The sequence below is a fragment of the Xiphophorus couchianus genome, chromosome 6 (assembly GCF_001444195.1).
Source record: "Xiphophorus couchianus chromosome 6, X_couchianus-1.0, whole genome shotgun sequence".
In the NCBI taxonomy this organism is placed as follows: domain Eukaryota; kingdom Metazoa; phylum Chordata; class Actinopteri; order Cyprinodontiformes; family Poeciliidae; genus Xiphophorus; species Xiphophorus couchianus.
The window spans coordinates 5,030,141-5,053,068 of record NC_040233.1 but is presented as its reverse complement, the minus strand read 5'-3'; the positions used below and the strand labels follow the sequence as shown (position 1 = coordinate 5,053,068).

The 22,928-nt window shown below is 42.9% G+C and overlaps 2 protein-coding genes across 4 annotated transcripts in view; one reads left to right on the top strand and one right to left on the bottom strand.

Moving 5' to 3' along the window:
- LOC114145893 (SH3-containing GRB2-like protein 3-interacting protein 1) overlaps positions 1–14,521 on the bottom strand; it is a 52,011-nt gene extending 37,490 nt beyond the window's left edge. The window contains exon 1 of the mRNA XM_028019553.1: positions 14,449–14,521. The gene's annotated coding sequence lies outside the window, so the exon portion shown is untranslated. The remainder of the gene's footprint in view (positions 1–14,448) is intronic.
- A 22-nt stretch (positions 14,522–14,543) lies between these two features.
- Positions 14,544–22,673, top strand: LOC114145908 (phosphatidylinositol 3-kinase regulatory subunit gamma-like). Of its 3 annotated transcripts, none has more exons than XM_028019582.1 (10): positions 14,544–14,903; positions 17,005–17,110; positions 17,661–17,759; positions 17,880–18,060; positions 18,170–18,286; positions 18,919–19,061; positions 19,178–19,354; positions 19,463–19,537; positions 19,637–19,807; positions 20,945–22,673. In XM_028019582.1, exons 1-10 carry the CDS (start codon positions 14,699–14,701, stop codon positions 21,219–21,221), a joined length of 1,551 nt encoding a protein of 516 aa, XP_027875383.1. In that variant the 5' UTR covers positions 14,544–14,698; the 3' UTR covers positions 21,222–22,673. The 3 variants fall into 3 exon arrangements, with proteins under 3 accessions (XP_027875383.1, XP_027875382.1, XP_027875385.1); XM_028019581.1 differs by having other exon boundaries at positions 14,699–14,903; positions 17,880–18,069; XM_028019584.1 differs by lacking the exon at positions 14,544–14,903 and adding an exon at positions 15,351–15,505 and having other exon boundaries at positions 17,880–18,069.
- Positions 22,674–22,928: the final 255 nt, after the last annotated feature.

Below are 22,928 nucleotides of genomic sequence, written 5' to 3'. Positions count from 1 at the left end.
TTGCAATGTAGCATATACAGCATTGCAAATACAGTTTACAATTTTATTATCCCTCCACAACTATGTATTTCTGATTTTCCGTACAGTTAACATCGTGACACTAAAACGATCGTAAACCTCGGTCTACCTTCCCGTGTACGACATAAAAGATGAACCGATTTCTTTGCCAATTCTGTCTTTTATCTTAGTCATGCCGGCACAAAACGAATTAGAGGTTCATTTTGCAAAAAGGAGGGAGAGAAGAAAAAAAAAAACAACTCCTCAAGTCACAAGAAACACATTCTTTGCTTGTGTCACCCTGACAAAGTCAGCCTGTGCAAGTCAGCACTTTTACCGGCCGGTCATCTGCCCACCAGAATCTTGTGTGCCGAGATTACGAACAAAATCAGCACCCACTGTTAAAGGGGGAGGACCACATTCATCTAACTTACACGATACACCAACATCGTAATCAGTATTTTTGGAACAGGCGGTGTGCGTAAGAGCTGTATTTATATTGTGAAAAAGTTTGGTTTGTGGAGGGCTTCTTATCATAACCCATAAATCAACTGGGACACATATGACCCGCACTGGAAAGATAAAAAAAAATGTAATAGAGTACCGCGTTCTTCTTATTGTTCATTTAGCTACATAATTTTCTTTCCTTTCATGTCCCAATGTGATCCCATCTTCAGTAAACCATCCTAACTCGAGCAAAAGGAGAATGAATAACATCACGTAGCACAATCTGCTTACATTTGATTTATCAGCACAGTGTTCCTTTATTGAATTAGGATGACATTTAAACGGTTGCAACAATGTAATTAAGTCGTGGCATGGGATTTTTATTTTTCTTTCAGTACCCAAACTCCATCCCCAGGTCAAGTCAATTAAAGTCAAACAGATGATAGCAGTGGCGGCTCTAGATCAAGGGTACCAGTGGGGAAAGTTTTTTTTTTTTTTCTTGGGTGCACCAAACAAAAAATGAAACAGACAAACAAACAAACAACAACAAAAGAACCAGAGCAATAATTCATTGTTTAATATATGAGCCAAAGAGCAACCCGACCGAGCCTGAGCCTGCAGACATGGCGTCCAAACTCGATCCAACCCGACTGATTAACTTTAATTGTAGGCCGAGCCCGAAGTAAACCTGACATATTATTTTAATGAAGTTTTTACTGCTTTCGCTTATAGTCTATAATTTTAGCACGTAAGCAGTGTCACTTCTCCCGTTTTTAGCTTTCGCTTAACGTCTCCCAGCTCCGTCTTGCCACTTGTTGTAACCGCAGGGTAAGTCAAATGGGAATCTTCTGGGATGTGTGATTGATAGGAGCGGAGCAGGGCGGGGCCGCATGCGCATTGTGCAGTCTGATGAACTTCTGCATCTTTCTTTCTTTTTTTCGTCGACACGGTAAACTACCTAATCACCTGTCTAGACTATTACAAGTAGATTAAAGCAGCTTTATATTGTGCGTTCCTAAAGGGGCAGTATTAAATGTTTTACAGGTACAGTGCCATTTTATTGCACAATCAAGAAACTATGTCAGTTATAAAATGTTGTGCATATGACTTAAAAGAAATTTGACTTTGTGATTTAACACTTTGAAATTGTGCCACTGTCTCTTTAAGAAACTATTTCTCTTTCTGAAACTCTGCCTTCAGGAAGTCATCACAACATATTAACCCTTTAACGTGTTTTTACCAGTGTTTCCCTGAGAAGTAGCTCGTATGATGAGCTCAGCTGATGCGCAGTTCCACCAGGTCTTTGCTAATTGCTGCTGGCTAGTCTGAAGGAGCTGAGTGGAGGAGAGGTGGGGAAGGGCTCTGTGAGGTGAAAGCTTGGAAACTGCAGGTCTGAGGAGGAGCTGGGCCTCGAAGGCGGAGCTAAGTCCAGCCAGATGTTTTGCGCATCTGAATGGTTGCCACGGGAGATTAAAGGATTTCTCAAACATGAATGAACAAATCAAAGCAACAACCCAGATATGTTTAGATGAAAAAAGTAACATAACATTATGTAAACCTCAAAAAAGTCGATTTTACACAATACCGCACTTATTATAAACACGCCACAGCAACTGTAATCCTACGTCTAATTAGCCAAAGCTAAAAATGTGACACCTTAACTTTTAATTCATTGTTAAAGTGAAATTGTGATGATGAAAAATATGAAACCGGTCCAAATGAACGGTGCACATCATCATAGGACATTAACATAACCTCATCTCTTCAGTACAGGGGCGATGACCAGGGCCAGTTCTACAGGGACACCGGTCCCTCTCTAGAGCCGCCCACAGATGACAGGGTATATATTTTTAACCCTGAAGGGAGGCGCATCCCAAACTATGACCCTGGAAAGACCGGATTAAATCCCGACGCATGACGCAGAAAATTGGTTTATTTGTTCCTCCTCGCGGCTCAAGGCCGTGTCATTTACTGTCGGGTCACTGATGCTGCTGCTGTTTGTGCAGTAGTCGCGTAATCCTAGCTTCCCCCGTCCTGTCATCCCCTTTACTGTTATGGCTCTTGTCCTGAGTGTGCGGCACATGTTAAAATAACTTCTCTAAGACCTGCTGTGGCCAACGTGGTTGTTCCTGGGAGTTTGCATGCGGAGCAATGAGGTGGCAGTGGCGTGTTCTTGCGTGCCGAAACCGGAGGGTTGGCCAAAGGGGGGTGGAGGGAGAGTCGGTTTGTTTTGTCAGCAAAATGTCAATCTGTTCTTCGCGAGGTTATCCCATATGATCTCCCTAAATACACAGGATGGGGTTTGTCCATCTGGTTGGCAGTTGAGAGCTCTCACACTCTCCCCCACCCCCTTCTCTCTCCCACCCATTAACACCCACCAGTGCGAGCCTACGTCTAGAGGTCCTGGCTTTCTACCTCCCACCAAGAGGATGTGAAAAGGCCGACAAAGCTTTCCATTCTCTTCCCCTTACTGTCAGATTTTTGGATCAGTGTAATCCTCGGATGGCTGGAACACGTGTACAGCGGTTCGGTTGCTCCCTAACAACTTACTTGACAACGAAAACAATGCGATGCTGGTTTTCTCCAAAAAAGTGAGACTACCCTTCTCCCCCCTCCGCCGCCCAAAAAAAAAAAGGAACTGAACTCTCAACCAACCCTGCTAGTACCCAAGCAAAAAAAAAAAAAAAAAGTCCAGTAAGCCAGATCATTCCCTGTCCAAACTGCCTTGGGCTCCCCCTAAGCTATTCAGCGTGTGCAAATGAAAGATGTGTCTTGGAACAGGGCTGGCCTCAAGGCGCAGCAGAACCAGCCTCACACACACACACACACACACACACACACACACACACAGATAGAGAGCAGTCCTCTGGACGAGCTTGGCACCCACACTAGCAACTGTGGGCCAGAACTCATGTTGCGTGCTAACTCTCTCCCTTCTCTCCTCCTGCCTCCCTCCCCTCATGCTAACCCGCTCTGCAATTATATGCTGCACTCCCACCCAAACATGCAAGAATAGGCCTTCTCAGTCAACAGACAAACCGAGTCATTCTGTCCTCAAAACCATGACATCATGACCATTTGACTTCAGCATGAAATTCAAGCTTAATTTAAATTTGTCAGGGAAAAAAAGAAAGAGAGAAAGAAAATGTGGTGTGTGTTACATTGGCAGGGCGCTGCAGCGCTGTTCTCTGTAACTTTCTGCAGTTCTGAGAAGGCCAAGCTAATTTATTCTCTGGGACATCAAGCTCATGAAGATTATGTGACCCGAGCCAATCGTCTTGGTGCTTTGAGAAATTTCTTAACTGGGGAGGAACATGTATCAGGATGCAGCTGAGTTGTAGCGGCGATGTAAGCGCTAACTATCTCAGTGAGGTTTCCGAACAAGCAAGGAAGTCTTTAATCATCCTTGTTGCTTGACGTCTTTTTCAAATGTCGTCAGGTAGACGCAACTTCACTGAGATTTTGTGTGCTAGACAAACACGAAGTTGTCACATGGGACTCAACGTTTTCACAAATAAAAAGTTGAAAAATGCGGTGTGCGTATGTATGGAGCTAAATTGAGGCCATAAAGTTTGTTCAAGAAAAAAAAGAAACTAACTTTTTTTTTTTTTTTTTTTTAAACAATTGAATCTGAGAAGTAGTTTTCTTTTTTTTTTGAGGGGGGTGTTATTTTTCTTCAGTTTCAAATCTTTTTGTTTCAGTTTCAATAGTTTTTTTTTTGTTTGTTTTACAAAATTCATTGCTCCAATTCAGCTCCGTACATGTGTTTTCAATCCTCCTGAGTCAAGCAGGGACAGTTTTGCCCCTGCTTCCTAGATATATTTCTCCTATGGGATAAATTCTCTTATCTTATCTTAATCCTTCATACAAATACAATTGCAAGTCTTTTACTCGAGTAAGAGTAGCGCTACTTCAACATATGTTATTCAAGCAAAAGTAAAAGTAGCCTTCCAACTCAAGTAAGAGTAAAAAAGTATTTGGTAAAAAGGCAACTCAGGTACATTTCATATTTTAAAAAAAACAAAAAACATAATCAGCCGGACCAAAATACGAGGCTATGTGGAAGTTTTGGTATTTTTAGGACCAAAATGAAACTAATTAAAATAAAAAACATAATTACAAAAACAGACAAAAGTAACATTTTTCCAAATCAATTTCTTTCAGTAACAAATTTATAAAAACGTAACAAATTTAACGCAGGTCTGTGTGTGTCTGTGTCTGGAGAATTTTTGGCTACAACAAGCTTGTTCTTCATTCAGTCAAGTTACTCACAGTGGGTAAAGGATCCAGAAGGTTTACTCAAGTTAGAGTAGCAACACTTTCACAATAAAATGACTCATGTAAAAGGGGAAAGTACAGGGTAGTAAAAAAATACTCCCAGATGTGCATTTTTTCCCCCACATTTTTTTTTCAATCTTCAAACACATGAATATATTTTAATCTAAAGACATCTGTTGTAAGTTCAGCTTAGTATCGTAAACCTGATGGAAGGTGAAGCTCAGGGCAAAGTCTTCAGTTGATCATAAAATAGTGAAATAAAGTCATATAGAATCATAAAGAAAAACTTAAAAACACATCTACAAAATGTAATGGACACCTTCCTCATGTTGTGTCCTCTACATGGTTTGTGGCACATTTAGAGCAGGACCTCTACTGGGTTTCATTTGTGTAATCCACAACTAAAGACAGGTTCTCCCATATTAGCTATAAATCTCTACAGCTCCTCCACGTTGACGTTTTCAGATTTTTGTTTGTAAAAACGCTGAAAACTGTGTGTGCTTGTCCTACGACATCGCTATTATGCGCTACTTTGTGTTGGTCCGTCATAAAATCCGGCCTGAGGCTGTAAAAACTACAAAGGGCCCGACTATTCAAGCAAGGAACTGTATTCGGACCACTTTAACATGCAAAAGAAAAGTCATTTGAACACTGTCTGTGGGGGGAAAAAACAAAACTTGGCAACAATATTAGTTTCTCTCAAGTTTTAAAAGCCTCCAGGACTTCGATTGAACCGCTGATAGCTATTCCCCAGATCTGCCTCCCAACAACGTCCTGTCCCGTGTTCTGGGACGGAGTTCATAAAGGTGCATGAGCGCTTGCATTTGCATGCATACATGACAGAGCCAGTGATTTGAACCTCAGCCCAGGGCCCTGTAACAAAGAGAGGTGGTGGGTTTTTGTTTTTTTTAGTGCAACTCCACTTGCTCTCCCACACACTCATAAATAACTATCCAGATTCTCCTGGCCCGGCCCTGGACCCGAAGAGAGACAAGGGGAGAGAAAGGAGCCATTTAGACAGCTTCTTTCCTCTCATGCCATGCAAGTGACCTCTTCTATGGGTCAAGCAGTCCGACCGCAACTCCGTCCTCTCGCTGTCACCCCCTACTCTCTCTGCCCATGCTGACGCTAACTTGAAAAACCCCAACACTGGCGCAGCTGACAGAAACCACTTAAGTAAGCTTGAGGCATTGTGAAGGAGATTTTTTTCTTCTTCTTTTTTTTAAGACTGTGAAGGCCTCACAAGCTCCTGGGCCCAGAGCATGTGAGATGGCAACTGAGGTCAGAGTTGAAGGTCCCCAATATGGGAGGAGGGGGATAAATCCTGCATCATGGACGACAATGGCCGCCGTCCCCACTGACAATGATGCCTTTGTGGACTACGGGTTGCTTGGTGTGTCCTGGAGCTGTGCCTAATAGAGTTATAGTGCTAATGTGATGGCTGTGTAGCAGAGTAGAGTAGTGTCCTTTCATAGGAGGGGGAGTTGGGTGTTGGGGGGCGAAACTACCCAGGAGCTTGAGAGAGTTCTCGGCTTTTCAGTTTTACTCTGGATGAAAGCCGGCGATTGTGCGGCTGCGTTTGTTTGCGTGTGTGACGGAGAAAGAGAGGGTTTTCTCTCTCGACTCCAGCGAGGCTCCGAGCCATGGATCCTCGGCCCGCCGACACCCGTGACTCGTCCGTTTATAGCGCCGCGGCGCATCCTGGTTCAGCGTGCAGGTGGGGCTGACTGCTGCGTGACTTAGCCGTTCTGTGACAGAGCGGTCGGACTCCGTCCAGAACACCTAAGGTCATTGTTTTAAAAAGTTCACAGAGAATTCAAATTGTTTTCTGAACTAAAACCAGATATTTAAACACGCCCCATAAAAAGACACATTTTCTTACGGTCTTATGTAAATCCGACTACATTGCCCTGTTTTATGTGAGTCAGTACGAAAGCCGAGAGAGGTCGTACTCGCATGTCTTCTTTTTCTCGATATAACGAGATATCTATGACGTTATCACAAAAATAACAATGACCGTTTCCTCGAGACAATTAGATTTTTCTCCCATTTATAACAAGGAGACAATCATTTTCTCAAGACACCGAGATCATCATCTTTTGTTGAATGCTCATGATCGGTTTCTCAGTGTTCTTGAGATGTTGCCAAGAACGGACGCAGGAGATCATGGAGAACTTGACATTGCTCAACGCATCAATTGCACATACATGCACATTTTCTGGCATCACACTAGTCACGTGATCAACAACTGGAAGCAAAGACAAAGAAAAGGACAACAGGACGTGCTTGGAGGTTGATGTTTTTTAATAACAATCTTAGTTGTGTGTGATTTAAATTGCGTTTCTTATCGCTATTGCAAAATTGTGGGGTTTTTTCGACATTAGCAGAATATCGACAAAGTGCTGCGCACTTTTGCAAAGGAAAAATGCAGCTATTGTGTCTCGGAAAATCTAAGTTTACGCCGTCGGCAAAGACAAACGATCCGCTTGTGTCAAATCTAATAATGAGAAATGAATACACCTTGGCTTCGTCATTCTAGCACCGTCTGCATCACTTATTAAAAGATTTACGCAAATAGATGTATTTTTTAAAAATCCACAACTTCAAAACATTTGTATTTCCTCTGTGTTATACAAGATCTGCAATCTGCTTTTATCTTAAACCAGTGATACTCGTAGCAGAAGAAGAAACTTGCAGATCTCTTCTGCTTGCGCTGCACATACTCAAACCTTTATTTGGAACTTGCACAGGGGCGGGGAGGCTCCGGAGAAACAGGCTGATGAAACCAAATGGATCATCGTCCTCTGCATACCTCGGACACTCAGCTGGCAGACTTTACGCGGCGGCATGCCACGAGTACCTCAGTTGTCACCTCTGTTAGTGAGATTAAGCTCAGGCAAAATAGAGTGGCAGACGATGAGTGGTGGGTATGACCACCAGGTGCTAATTCAGACGACGAGGGGGGAAGGAGAAGCAGGCCACGCTTATACAAATGAGACGCAGTCAGACACCAAAGTTCTTGGGGAAAAATAAATAAATAAAACTGCATGTCAGTTTTGCTGATGCCTATAGTAACAGTAGCCTCCAATTTGACATTCCCTCCGTCAAACATTGGTTTGTACTTCTTTTTTTTTTCCCTCTCCCCTCTTTTCTGGCTTCTCTTTGACCTCCTTAAAAGAACAAGCTATGTTTCCCAGGGCCCAGCTATTTGAAGCTCATAGTTTTGGTTTTTCCAAGGATTTTCTGTTCCAAGTCAAGCCGTTCAGACACTGTCCCTACTTACATTTCCACAATGGCAGGGTCCCGGGGTCCAGACCAAAGCCGCCCTGCGCTCTGCCCGCAGTTGAGTTGCCTCTGGCAGGACCGCTGCATGCTTTGTGTGCTGGTTCTGGCTGCCGATTAGGGAAACCCCACAGTTTCACCATGGTGAATGTCGAACGCACTGCCAGGACCATTATGTATCCCTTTATTGGCCATGAATGGCAGCACACTACGGTACAAAGGACTTTAGGGACGCGCAGTTTGCTCAAGGCTACAATGCAAGACAGTGACACAGACACTGGTAAGCTAAACAAGTCGCTGTTATGATGTGTCTGCAAAGGGTTTTCCCAACGTACGGCAATCGGATCAAACTTTAACTTGAAAATATGATGATAATTACCCACAAAAAAAAAGCAAGCATTACTTTAGCGTGCCATTGTCTTGTGCAATTGATTCAGTTTTTATGGCTTATTTTGGCGAAGAGATTGACGGCCCGGGGTTTATCACGTACGCATTTAACACTCTTGAATAAGGGGATTAACACTTGTTTCATATTTTCACCCTAGAGTTCACATACCACACACTAAACCACACTGACCTAATAATCTCCTCAGCACCACATGCATCACGTCTCCCCGGCGCTTCCGTTTTTAAACTTCCTCTCCTGACCTTGGCGACCAGCAAAACGTCCAAACTGCAATTAATTCACGAGAATTACTGGCTCTTTTGTCGGTCGCTCCATGCCGATTCCAGGGTGAAAGTTTGTGTCAAAAGGAGTTTCCTTCTGCGTTTAACAGTGAGAAACATCTGCCTGCTGCTTTCAAACTCGCACACGGTGTCCTCGCAATCTGGTGACAAAGCGGCTGAGGATATCAAGATGAGTCACATCAGCTAACCGACAGCAGGCATCCTTGCAGTATCAGCCGATCCTGTTAATCTTCCGATTAGCTTCCAATGATCCCATCAGGGCTGCCGGGATTGGGGGTGCAGAGACTTGAGATTTAACAAACAAGTCAGCCCTGTCCTCAAGCTACTCAAAGAGATAATGAGAAGGAACATCAGAAAGACAAAAAATAAATAACAACAGCTGCAATTAATCGTAAATGTGCGCAATTTGAAAGTAGGGAAATGAATTTGCTTAACGAAAACACAGCAATTTTGAAAAATGTTTTTTGATCAAAGGTTTTTGCGGTAGGATGTGGTGGTTCTTCGGCCGTATAAAAATAGATGTATTTCGCAGAACTGCAACGTAAACGCTTTTTTCGCGCCACACGAGTCACGCGATCAACAGCAGGATGTTACTGCTGGCAGAAACGCCAAAGAAAACAACAAGAAGTAGTAGGGGGAGGATAGTTTGGTTTTTTACGGCCAATGTGCGGTTGGCTCTAACAGAGCTCTCACAGAATCACACAGTTCATAAAAAGCTGTGTGTCATTCAAACGTGTTGAATCTCTTCTATAAAATTACACACTCCAATTTCCCCAAAACGCCGCATACGTAGCCACTCCAACGACTGAATAAGATGCCAACGAGACCTCCGATGGCTGATGGATGCCGAACACTAACAGTAACTGTTTACATGATTTTTAATGATTCATTGCACGAACAAGCCTATTCGCATGTAATTTCAATGTCATTTAACGGAAACTGCGCAATTGTGATTTTTTGTTGTCTATTTTTGACGTCAGTGGAGTATCGACAAAAGTTTTCCTCGCGTTTGTAACGGAAACGCAGCTAACACACCAGCAGCAAATGTTCACCGCATTATCCTGAGCTGTACTGCAGGTCTGTTTCCAGGCGACGGTGGCAACGTGTGCCATAGTTCAGGCCTAGAAGCTGAAGGGGCACATTCTGAGCTCAGCTGACGGCGGGGGGTAGCAGGCAGTGGGAGGCCATGAAGAAGAAGACAGGAGGTGGGGGGCAGGGTTGGGTTTCAGCCAAGTGACATGCCGTGACATGCCGTGACATGCTTTCAAGCTCAAGTATGAAGACATGGAAGGCCCAAGAACAACACTTGGACATCATATATTACCTATAAACAGATACGGACACATGCGAGGACATTCACCCGACGCCACACGTAAACACCGGAAAAAATCATGTAGCTGCCGCTGTAAAGTTATTCCTCCAACATCTAATGTTAGAAGTTATTTCACATTTGTGTACACGCCTACATGCATCTGTTTTTTCAATACATGTGGATTATATGAAGTAGGTTTTGGCCTCTTTCAACCCCCCATAAATGAGTTAAAGCTGTTCATGTTTAGCCCACCAAAAAGCTGGTTGGAGAGACTTACCCAGAAACTGGATGTCTGAACAAATACAAATAAATTTAGGTTGAAACTGATTATTTTGAGCGTGCATGCATTCTTTTGTTGCCCTGTGATGGCAGTCTCCTGCCTGATGGAGATAGGCGCCACCAGCCTCCCTCACGGTGGAGTTCGACACACCCCACTCACGTTAACATTATTTTACAGAATAATTTCGCCATTTTCAGGTTTTATCAAACAGAAGCGGTTCAGTAAAGTTTGACCTGGCTGTTGTTTGAAAAATGGACGTCTTCCGGTCTTATCTCTTGCCAAACATCACAGTTTTTGACGCAGTTTGGTATTCAAACTAGAATAAATCTGAACACAATGCACAGGTTTAGTCATAGCCTTTGGACTTAAAATTAATTTGGTTTTGGTGACAACTTAATACAGATATTGGTCAACTGAGTCTTCCCACATATCAGTCGACAACATTTATTGTAGAAAATTAAAAATGTCTTCTCTCTCCCAGGGTTGCAACAACCAAATAACATCATTTTTTTCTTGCAGCTTATTTATATGCATATTCTGGGCCAAACCTTGTATTTTTATTTATGTTTTGTCTTGAGTGGTGTCAGAGAAATATGAAAGTGTGCTGCAGTAGGAGAGAGCTATAAAGACTTCCTAGCAGCTTTTTCAACTGAGTTCTCGTGAAGCATTAAATGTCTTGGCAAGGAAGAATGTTGTTCTTGTTCTCGCAGCCTTGGATTAAACAACACATTTCTCTGCTTTTGCAGGGTATGTATCAGCATTTTATATAGCGGTGAAATATTTACTCTAGAATGAATTGGATATAAAGATGGTTTGCAATAAGTTCAAACAGCTTTGTATGTACAAAAAATATATTTAAAAAAAACATGCAAGTATTTTTGGTAAGATTTTGCAAAACAAAATGTCTTATGTCTTGCAAATGTTAAACCATAAGGCCTTTTTCCCCGCTTCCCAAGTTATGGGAAAAAATGTGTCTTTTTCCACTTGCACATTATTTCACTTATAGCTAGTTGTTTGTCATCAATATTAAGGAATCACTGACTTAAAATAAACACATTTACTGAAAACTTACTAGTTTTGTCTTATTTCAAGTGTACTAAGATATTTGCACTCAAACTACCGAAAATACCTAACAGGACTGTGTTTTTGCAATGTATACAAATTAAAGACAAATAACATTTGTATTAAACTGCAAAATACACACATTCTTCTTTAAATTAAAAACTTTGAAGGGAGTGCCAAAGCAGCATCCGACGTAGGTCCTGTTGACACGGAAACGCCAGGACGGCAAAATGCTAAATGTTTGGGGGGGGGGGTTCCCATATTGGCTTCCCGTTTACACCGCAACCGCGTTTTGGCCAGACAAAGACGCAAAGGTTTAACAAGAAGACCCGGAAAGAAACGCAACGCGAGTCCGTGCAAATGCAAACCAAAAACATTTGGAAATTATGTCACGCTCAGTTTCCGCCCTGAGCAGCAACAACAACAACAACAATGGAGGACATCCGTGTCCTGTCTGAGCTTCTTCACCTTGTCAGGTTATTTGGCGTGTGAAAGCAAAATCTGGTCGTTGCGGAACATTTATTCCATCGGAGAACACCTTAAATGACTACTTAGTTACGCAAATACGACTCTGGATCAGAAAATTTGCAAAGTCTCACCGCCTCCTGCAGGCCAGGCATGCACACTGCATTTAGAAAACGTTGGGGATTTTTAACATGAAAATGAAAACTATGCATTTTCATTAAGAAAATATGTGCATCCACCCAACAGGACGTGGCATCACAGAGAACGCTGCAGTAAGCACGCCGGGCCAGTCGGTGGTGCTGTAGCGGTGCCACAGAACCACGCGAGAACTACCGAACAAAACCGGTAGTTTTTGCGTCTTATTCTCACATGCTTTTTGTGAGAGTAAGACGCAGGTGGGTTACGGAAACAAATGGAACCACAACATTATTGTTTAAAAAAAACAAACAAAAGAAGAAGGTGCATAAAACATGAAACCCTCCTTTTGAAATTTTTCCCTTGCGGATACAGCTAATCTTGTTTCTGTGCGGACGGGGCCTTTGTCTGGGAATCAGATCCATAAAAACTCCACAGACTGGAATGGTGGCAGCTATCAGCTGCTTCTCCGGTTGACCACATGACCACAGCAAGGAAGCCGTGTCTCCGTCCAAAACCCTGGAAAAACTCCCTGGCGGCTTGAGATTTAATGTTACTTTGAATTTATTCAGCTCAACCACTCAAGAAGAGAAGTTTCATTGCTTACTTTTCCATCTCATAATCACGTTTTTGAGAACAAACTTCTTTTTTTTTGTGAAAAAGTATGACAAAAAAACACACACACAAAAAAAACTTCAGGAGCGTAATCAACAAGTACCCAACTTCTCCTCCAATGGCATAAAAATCCCTGTATTCAGGTTAAAGACATAACCGCGGTGATGCCATTTAGGCTATGAGCTGGCCGGACTCTGATGGGGCTAAAGAGAGAGAAGGACGGCCTCCACGCAACCGTCTCCAACAAGTCTCTGGACTGGGGTCAGAAGGCATTTGGCCGTAAAAGCCCGGACACCCACCGAGACAGACCCTCTGACCAAGCAGGCCCAGTTCCACTCTCTCTCTGTGCAGCCTCTAATGTCAGCTGGAGGAAGAGGCCTCGGCTGTTTAATTTTACAGCACAGTGTCATTCTGTGTCGCAGGCAGAGCCGCACAATGCACGTATTCATCCGGCACCAACAGGACAGTAATGGACCATTTTTAGCACATGAGGCAAGAAAGCCCAAAATGTCTCATCACAAAATAATCGGTTCCTTCAGTCCCCAACACTGACAGCGGTTATTATGTTTATTTTTATTTATTTTTTGTCATTGTTAACACACCTGCTATGACTTCTTCAACCGGATGACCTCATAGCGTGCCACAGCTTATAGCAGTAATTAGGAGCGGTGACAACCAAGATGCCATTTTTGCTGCAGAACGTGTTCGACAAGCTCAACAAGAATATAATACTCCGTTGCCAACACGAGAGGTCTGTTGCTTCACAGACAAAAGGCCCAGTGCTGCGTGGAAACCAAACAACCGAAGGCTAACGCTAAAAAGAAAACCTGCCAGGTTGTTTCTTTGACACCTGGCTTACGCTGCAGGGGACAGAAGTTGGGTAGAGTCAAGAACGAGACCCCAAGTCTCATCATTCCTACACATAATGCCATAATAAACTACATACAATGATTAAATCAGAGTTCACTGAGTCTCCACTACAGAATGAATCAATAATAGCTGATAAAATTATGCATTATAACAACGTTGATGTCAGTGTGTGTGGCGCATCGCAAGCTATAGCTAGCTAGAAATCATCTGACGCTAGCTACGTGAATGTTAAACGTAGCTACATTCACACTGTCACCTAACAAACTGCTCTTACCAAAAAAATCTTAGAGATTATGAGAAGACTATATTTTTTACATAATTCCTTTTTACCTGCAAGCTGGGACGGTTGTTATAGATAACAATGTTAATGTCAGTAGTTTGCGGTGTAGCAAGCTATAGCTAGCTATGTTTAAAATTTACAGTTTCACATAAGAAACTAGCATTACCAAAATCCTTTATTTCAACAAATGTTTTAGACATTTTGATAACACCATCTTTATTTATTCACCTTTCAATAGCACCCAATCCTATCGGCTAGATATGCAAACAAGTGGTAGGCCTGTGGTAAGGAAGCAATTGACAACTTTTTTGTCTGCCTTATGGTGCCCCCTTGGCCCCAACACCAGTGGTAGTTACAACTGTGATCCATTTTTAATTGCAATCTGCTTCGTGAGCTGTGAAACACCGCATGTCCTGGTTGTCTGGGACAGAAACTGTTTTCGTTTTGACGATTTTCAAGCAGTTTTGCCTTTTCCATTCATGCCCTGCAAGGATTTTTTTTTTTTTTTTTTCCAGCTGTTTCAGCCAGGCTGAAGGGAGCTGAATGAAACGGTCTGGGCGGTACCATTATGATTTAGGGGGCACCCGTATTTAAAAAAGTCCGAACATACGCAGCTGCGTCGCACTAGGAGACATCGGGATTGTTGTCTGGCGTTTCTGTTTGATGAGCGTGTCATTTAATGCGGTGTAGGTGTGATTTAAGCGGCAGAGGTCGGTACTGAAACGCCGCCTTTCTTACCCCCTCCCTTCGTCGGGTTGGTCTGCGCCAAGATGATGTCTGAGCAGCCCTTTAAAGCCGCTGCACTTCCGAGATGAACCAAAGAGGAGCTGCGCCACTCAGCGAGGAGGACTGAAAGCCAGACAATCTTCTAAAGAAAGAAAGAGAGATAATCTTTTAGCTTCTTGACAGGCTATGCTGACACAACACATCTGGAATCTGGGATGTTTTCCAACTTGGAATCGAAGGAGGTTTCTATTCGTCTCGATCTATGCGGGACGCTGCGTCTGCACCGGAGCAGCAGCCTAAATTAGATCTTTCATCGCAAAAAAAAAAAGTTGTTGTCTTTTTAAAAAAAATATTTTTTGAAAGCAAGCGTAAAGAAAACAAGTGCAACTGGGACTACTGCCGTAAAACAGGAATGGTTTATCCTCCCGAAGGTTTATTCTATATCGAAATGGATCAAGCACCACCAGGTAAGTCAGGGATAAACTACAGGCAGCCATTGTCTTGGCTCCGCTGCGGCTTCCCTAAAGAAAAAGAAAGAAGAAGAAAAAAAAAAGCCGTGCCTCTCTTCCCGTCCTTCTCCTTTTCGCGAGGCATCGTCTCCTGTCATATCTGTAATAGAGATGATTAAATGCTGCACATGCAGGCGGGTTTAATGACCGTCTCCCGGGTGCTGCTGCGCTCCCCCAGCGGCGTTGCCCGGGCACGCATAGCGCAATTCACTTGGCAATTACGTAATACCCTCTTCGGAGGATCGCGCGCAGAGCAGAGCTCTCCTTTTCTTTTGTCTCGGCGCGCGCTCGCCGGGCTCGCGGTGACGGAGTTGATTCACGAGGCTGCGGACGGTTTTGGTTCGGCATTAGCCAGAAAAAGAAAACAAAAGAAATGGGGGGGGGGGGGAGAAAAAAAATAAATAAATGTGAGGAAAAGAAGCGGACTCAGTTAATGAGCGACTCCATGAAACGAGTGCTTTGTCCTCCTCCGCAGCAAGCCGTGCTTAATTCGTCCGCCTGCTCCCCTGAAAGTAGGCTGCAGGCGAGAAGCGCAGACTGATGGGTCTCGTGACGAACAGGTCCGCTTTGTTTTATTATTATTATTTTTATTATTTTATTATTTTTCACCATATGACTACTAATGCGCCATTACACTTTTATGACAGTGACGATGGCATTGGTTAAAAGAGAAATATTGCAGACCATCACAAACATTACAAGTCCACGTTTGTTGTAATTGTCAAAAGGTTCGCATCATTTTTAGCCGCAGCTAATGAGGCGGCTTTTGATGTGGGCGACATGTCTCACCACCCAGGGCGGCGTGTAGCCAGGGGGTGGAGGGCAGAAGACCTCAACAACCACAAAAAATAGATGATAAAGATGTTGTTTAATTTAATTTAATTTTTTTGTATGTTTTATTTGTGCATTCCTATTCAGTGAAATGCACACAAGTGAATTCAACGTTATAAGTCACGGCAGTTCAAATTCGCTGCAAAGTCGAAGTTGGAACAGGTAGATTTGCAAAACTTGTGGATAAAAAAAATAATAATAATAATTCTTGAATTTTATGTACATGCTATCCAACATTAACCCAATCATTACGTTTTGCAGTTCATCTTTTTTGACATAATATATATACTGATTATGTCTGTAAAGGCGCCTGTGTATATGTGTGTGTGGAGGAAGGGGCGTGGGTCAGGACTTGAGGAAAACTACCAGGGGAAGAAAAAAAAGAAAAAGCTTAGTTTGGGTCATACTTAATACTTAATTATGAAACATTGCATTGCCCTCTCTGATCCATTAGCGGGGATGTTGATTTTGGCAGTCGGGGGACTTAGCGTTCTGGCAAGGGCTTGGCAAAGAGACAAAGACGGACGAGGTGGTTGCGCAGATGAACATTTTTCAGACTTTTAGAGTCTCACCGCATTTGTGCCTCCTGCACCTGCCTTTTGCTTATTTTAAGGTCAGAAAAAGAGGTGAGCGGATGCTGCGCGACTGCCCCCCGACCGCCTCATGAAAGGCACTTTTGTCCGGCCGTGAAATATACCGCCCTTCAACTCCTCTTGATGCGGTTCGCCCTACTTTTATACACGTAATGTGTTTATTTTAAAGAAATGCTTACTCTTAGATTTCCCCCCCCCCCTCTCCCTTTTATATACCTTGAAAACGTATACTCTGTAAACTTAACAGATAGGCGGGGTGGTCTGAATTATAATCGAGAGGTTTTCTACACCTGTCGGGACAGTTGAAGTCAGCTTCCAAGAAAAAGAAAAAGAAGCAATTTTAGTCTAGTAGTAATTACTGTTCCGACGTTTGGTGCAATTAAAAATTCACGGTTTATCACCACCACTTCTCAGGAGATAATGACCCCCACTCAGAGTCTTCCTAATGATTTGGCCTCCTGACATCTGTTGGAAACATGCCTGGGCTTGTCCTCAGATCCTAGCCAGTTTCATCATATGAGGGTGTTTTAAAGAAGCGGGTGTGTGTGTGCTGGTGTGAACGGGAGGAGTTAATCCGATGGTAATTCCTTTCACCATACATATAAAATGTAACCTTTTTTTCTGTGTGTGTGTAGCTCTTCCTCCCCGGTCCACAAAGCCAACGATGAACAACAACAACTGCCTTTCTCCACCTGTGTGTTCGCTTCAGGACGCCGAATGGTACTGGGGAGATATAACAAGGTAACGCAACTTTTTCAGGATGAAAAATTTATATATATATATATCCATCCATCCATTGTCTGCTCACCCTTGTCCCTAATGGGGTCGGGAGGGTTGCTGGTGCCCATCTCCAGCTACGTTCCAGGCGGGAGGCGGGGTACACCCTGGACAGGTCGCCAGTCTGTCGCAGGGCAACACAAAGACATACAGGACAAACAACCATTCACACACACACTCACACCTAGGGAGAATTTAGATAGACCAATTAACCTAACAGTCATGTTTTTGGACTGTGGGAGGAAGCCGGAGTACCCGGAGAGAACCCACGCATGCACAGGGAGAACATGCAAACTCCATGCAGAAAGACCCTGGCCGGGAAACGAACCCAGGACCTTCTTGCTGCAAGGCAACAGTGCTACCAACTGCGCCACTGTGCAGCCTACTATATATATATATATATATATATATATATATATATATATATATATGTTGGGTTTTTTTTTCATTTATCCAGATTTATTGAATCTGGTTTGTTGGAAAGTAAGACCCACGTCTACCGATTTATCCACAGGGACGAGGTGAACGAGAAGCTTCGCGACACACCTGACGGCTCCTTCCTGGTGCGGGACGCGTCCACGAAGCTGCAGGGAGATTTTACTTTGACTTTACGGTACGTTAAAGAAAAAGGGAGCAAAGGATGGAGAGAAATCTGTCCAATCTGACCGTGACTCTCCAATCGAACTCTCTGCCTTCCAAATTTTTATGTATTTATTTTTTTCCACCGTCGCAGGAAAGACGGACACAACAAGCTAATCAAGATCTACCACCATGACGGGAAGTACGGCTTCTCGGACCCCTTCACGTTCACGTCGGTGGTGGAGCTCATCTGGTACTACCAGCACCACTCGCTGGTGGAATACAACGCCATGCTGGACCTGATGCTCATGCATCCCGTGTCCCGTTTCCAACAGGTCAGCGAGGTCTGCCACCGTTAATACGTCCTACCATGCGGACGTTTGAAAAAAACTTAGGTGAGTGTAACTCGTACGTCTTTTGATCGACTGCTGTTTTGGACTTCAGGTGAAAGAAGACAGCGTTGACGTTGCGGGGAGAAAGCTCAAAGAGGTCCACAATCAGTACCAAGAGAAGTCAAAAGAGTTCGACCGTCTTTATGAAGCCTTCACCAAGACCTCGCAGGTAACAGGCTGGTTTTTATAAGTCGGCATCTTTTGTCAGGATCACAGAGTGTTAGGGCCATGCAAAGAGCAAACGGAGAATTTAAGAATAACATTACAAGGATAAAGTCATGATATTATGAGAATAAAGTCAGTATTGCGAGCATAGTCAATAGTATGAGAGTAAAGTTGTACAAGAACAAAGATGAATTAAGTCGTATTTCAAGAATAAAGCCATACGAGATTCAAGTCAAGATAAAATTTGATTAAAATAATATGTAGAGAATAAAGCCAGTGTTACCAGAAAAAAGTCATATAGGAACCAAGTTGAAATAATTCGAGAGCAAAGTCATAAAACTACCAGAATAAAGTCATATTACAAGAACAAAGTCAGTATTACAAGAGAAAAGTCACACAAGAATAAAGTTATAGTGTTGTGAAAATGAAGTCATAAAATTACCACTTTAAAATTCTACAAATGTTTTATTCTCATTGTGTTTCGACTTTGTTCTCGTATCATTTTGACTTTATTCTGGTAATTATTATTTTTAAAAATGTTCTTAACGTGGCTCTAATACTCTGCGGTACATTAGAAATGGGTTTTTGATGTTTGTATTTTTTAAAATCTCATAAATCCTTCTTCCTACCTTTCAGGAGATCCAGATGAAGCGCACGGCAATAGAGGCCTTCAACGAGGCAATGCTGATCTTCGAGGAGCAGTGTCGCGAGCAGGAGCGATACGGAGAGGAGTTCGAGAGGAACAGTCTATCGGAGGGAGCCGACAATGATTTGGAGAGGTACTTAAAACATGATGCGGCTTTCAAAAAAAAAAAAAAATCAAAAATTTAAATGCTGCTCCCTCATGTTCATCTTAGTCGGATCTGTGACATTTGATTCCTTCCTCCCTTCGTAGCTTTCTGATCAATTACGAAAAGCTGAAGTGCCGACTTGGAGAGATCTACGACAGCAAGCTGCACCTGGAGGACGACTTGAGGACGCAGGTGGAGGACTACAGAGAGACGGACAGGAAGATCAACAACTTGCGGCCGGACCTCATCCAGCTTCGCAACATCCGAGACCTGTATCTCAAGTGAGTACTTTATCCCTGGTGACCCATGAAAGCCCTTAAGACAAACCAGTTTGAGTTTTGCTGACATTGTAGATTGATTTGGGGGAAAAAAATCCTATCTTCTTCCAGCTGGCTTAATCACAAAGGAGTACGGCAGAAACGCATAAATGATTGGCTTGGGATACACAACGACAGCCTTGATGAGTAAGTTTTAACAAATGCTCTTACAGCCAGAAAGGAAACTTTGTGCTTCACTTTTAAACATATATACATATATATATAGTACGACTCTTGGTCTTCCAGCACATACGTATTGAAGGGAGATGAGAAGAACCTACCACATCAAGACGAGGCGAGTTGGTTCGTTGGGGAACTGAGTCGAACGCAGGCGGAGGAGATGCTTCAAGGCAAAGTTTCCGGAACGTTCCTGATCCGAGAGAGCAGCAAGCAGGGATGCTACGCCTGCTCTGTTGTGTGAGTATTCAGTAGCTGAGGCTACTTTTGATATGATCCTCACTATGGGTGGAATGAGATTTAATATCATGAGATATCACAATGCTAAGACCCCTTAGTAGTTCTTGTGAAAATGTAGTCTGTCTAGTAAGGCATTATCCAGTTGTTGTTAGCAGGTGCTGTTAGCATGAACCTTCGTCTGGTAAAGTCTATGCTGTAAATGAACTCAGGTAAACAGATGTCCACTTTTAAGATTGGCACCCTGTTCATTCAGTTGAAACTTCTTTTGAAGTAAGAAAGTCGTGGTTTAGCTGCGTTTTTGTATCGACAGAGTTGGCTAGCAGCTTGCTAGCTGGTTTTGCTGACAACACTTGGCTACAAAAGGCGTTGATGAAACCTCCACCGTTGACTGTCAGTCAAGCATTCTGGGTATTCTGTTGAAAAGTCTGACAAAATTTAAATGATTTGTAAGAACTGGCTAGCAGCTAGCAGCTAACAACCCTAAAGTTCGCAGCTGCTACTAAGCTATCGTCGCTAATCGAAAGGCCTGTGTCAGGTTTTCTTTTGTGATGCGCAGTTCAAAATACCTGGTCTGACACTTAATGGAAAACTTAGTTTGAGATTAAGAAAGCTTTTAATTTGAGTTGTGAACACAGAGAAAATAGCATTTTTCAGAGGTCTTTTATTCATAAGCTCCACCTCAAACACATAACACTGCAAAAACACAACATTTTTGGTGTAGTTTCCAGTAAAAATATCTTAGTACATTTGAAATAATAAAACTAACTTGCATTTAACTTTTCAGTAAAAAAAAAAATAGGAGCTTGTTTTAAACTAATAATTTCTTAATGTTGAAAAAGTACTAGCTACACGGGCAGATTATTTCACTAAGACGTTTATTTCCTTTGTAAAGGTGAAATAATCTGCCTATGGAACTTGTACCTTTTTGTCAATATTACAGAATTATTTACGTAACACAATCTTGTTGAAAAGTTATGTGTAGGTTAGTTTTATCTTATTCTTTTTTCAAAGTGTAATGATATGTCTGCACTAGAAACTAGACCCAAAGTACTTTGTATGCGCCATATAATGTCACCTGTAGAAATCAGCCATGTTGTAGACGGCCGTCGCTCAGTGATGCTTTCTTTTTTTCCGCAGCGTGAGCGAAGAGGTGAAGCACTGCATGATATACAGTACTTCCCACGGCTACGGCTTCGCCGAGCCCTACGACGCCCACTGCTCGCTCAAAGACCTCGTCCTGCACTACCACCTCCACTCCCTAGCGCAGCACAATGACGCCCTGGACGTCCGGCTGCTGCACCCCGTGCACGCCAAGGCGGCGGACCCCGCTTCCCAGCACTCCGACGAGCACAAACTGTTACAGACTCCAAAACACGTGCCACCGGGACTCCCGCCCGCAGCCCCGGAGATGTGATCGAGCGGCAAGAGACTTTCCGTCGCGTACCCTGTGAGAAGGACTGCGTTAAAACGGTGCATCGTGCAGAAGATTTGCACTACCGGTGATTCTGACAGCTTTCGCGAGTGGGATCTTGCAGATTTGAAGTGGGACCGGAACTTGAATGTCAACTTGACTGTTTCAAACTGATTTTCTACTTCAGCGTTTCAGCGTCGTTTGTTCAAAGGCCCTCCCCGGGGCCACCCTTTCTTTCGAGCTGTGGGGTGGTGGGTGACGTCCGCGAGCGAGAGTTTGTCCACTGGCGTCGGGCTGCGCTGTGCCCTTCCAGTTGCTGGAGATGTCCATTTCCGACGTTGGAAATCGATTCAGCTCTTCAGATTTAACCAATATGTCAGATGTATTGGGGCTGCGACTATAAAGTGCATTTGTGAGTGGGGGAAAAAAAAAAAAAAAAAGACACAAGGTTGATATCAGTTAAGTGGGTTAAAATAAAATGCCACATGTGAATATGTTAAAAAAAAAAAAAAGAAGTCATGGTGCATCTTAACTACTTGCCCCCTTTTTTTATATAAAACAATTCATATACAATGGATAATTATGTAGCATTAACATACTGTAGAAAACCATTGTAAAGGCATCCTCAATGTTATTACCCATTGACCAAAGCACTTAATAGTGAGCAAAAACGACATCCCTGTTTTAGTGTGGTAACTGCATTTTGGCCAGGGTAGGGCGACGTATGTACACCTGCTGACGTGCTGATCGAAACATAATCTGAAGTACTGTATGTTATATTCTGTTACTCAAAGAAGTATAAGCTTTTTGTATTCTATATATATTTTTTCTATAAACGCGCCACAAGATGAAAGCTTGAAGAAAGTGCAATCCAACAGTATTTCTATTGTTGCAACGTGTGACGAGAATGACGGAGGTGGTTAACAGTGTCGCTAGTTGGCGAGAGGTTGCCACCAAAAAAAAAAAAAAAAAGCACTCTACCCCCCTGACCACCGGTGTTTTGGTTTTTTTTTTTCGTTTTTTTTTTTTTAATTTAAAAGATGTTTATTTTTTTTCGGGATTGCGCGGCCTCCGATGTCTGTGTGAACTGCCAGAGGTCCGGAAGTATCCTGCCTCCATTACTTGAATTGTGGCGTTGCTCTAGCTATGAATGTTCCTTTTTTTTGTTTTGTTTTCTTAACACGCAGCCTACATAGCTTAAGAGGAAAGGAATCCATGTTAAACTCGGCACATTTTTATTGTTTTGGGGTTTTTTTCCAAGGTAAAGGACAACTTTGTATAGAGATGTGTTTCTCGTGCTGATTGGTGGGGAGGAGGCTGATGACGGATCCTCTTGAGAAATTATTACTCCACTGGAGGACTGAGGAAACTCCTCGAGGAAAAAGCTAAGCAATGTGAGATCCTGGCCTTTATCTTGCTGAGAGACAATAAACTGAAAAGAGTTTTGTCAACTTACAAAGTCGTCTGTCTTTTCTTTCAAAGAGTCGTTGCGCGCTTTGTGATTAAACTTGACATTGCAGAAAGAGATTTAGCCGGGGGCATTCAGAAGGGTGCCCCTGTTTTTTGGTGAAAAAAAATTCATTGACAATTTTTTTTTAATTGGAAATGAAATTTGCAATTTTTATTGACCAATTTTACAGAATGTTCTTGTTGCTAGGAGAAGACTAGCAAACCCCTTTTTCAGACTTACAGTAATTTGTTATTTTCTAC

Coding starts and splice junctions, on each gene's coding strand:
- LOC114145908 (XM_028019581.1), top strand. CDS start 14,699: ATGCGGGACGCTGCGTCTGCACCGGAGCAGCAGCCTAAATTAGATCTT. Junction 19,062..19,177: donor GCCGACAATGATTTGGAGAG/GTACTTAAAACA, acceptor CTCCCTTCGTAG/CTTTCTGATCAATTACGAAA. Junction 19,538..19,636: donor CACAACGACAGCCTTGATGA/GTAAGTTTTAAC, acceptor TTGGTCTTCCAG/CACATACGTATTGAAGGGAG.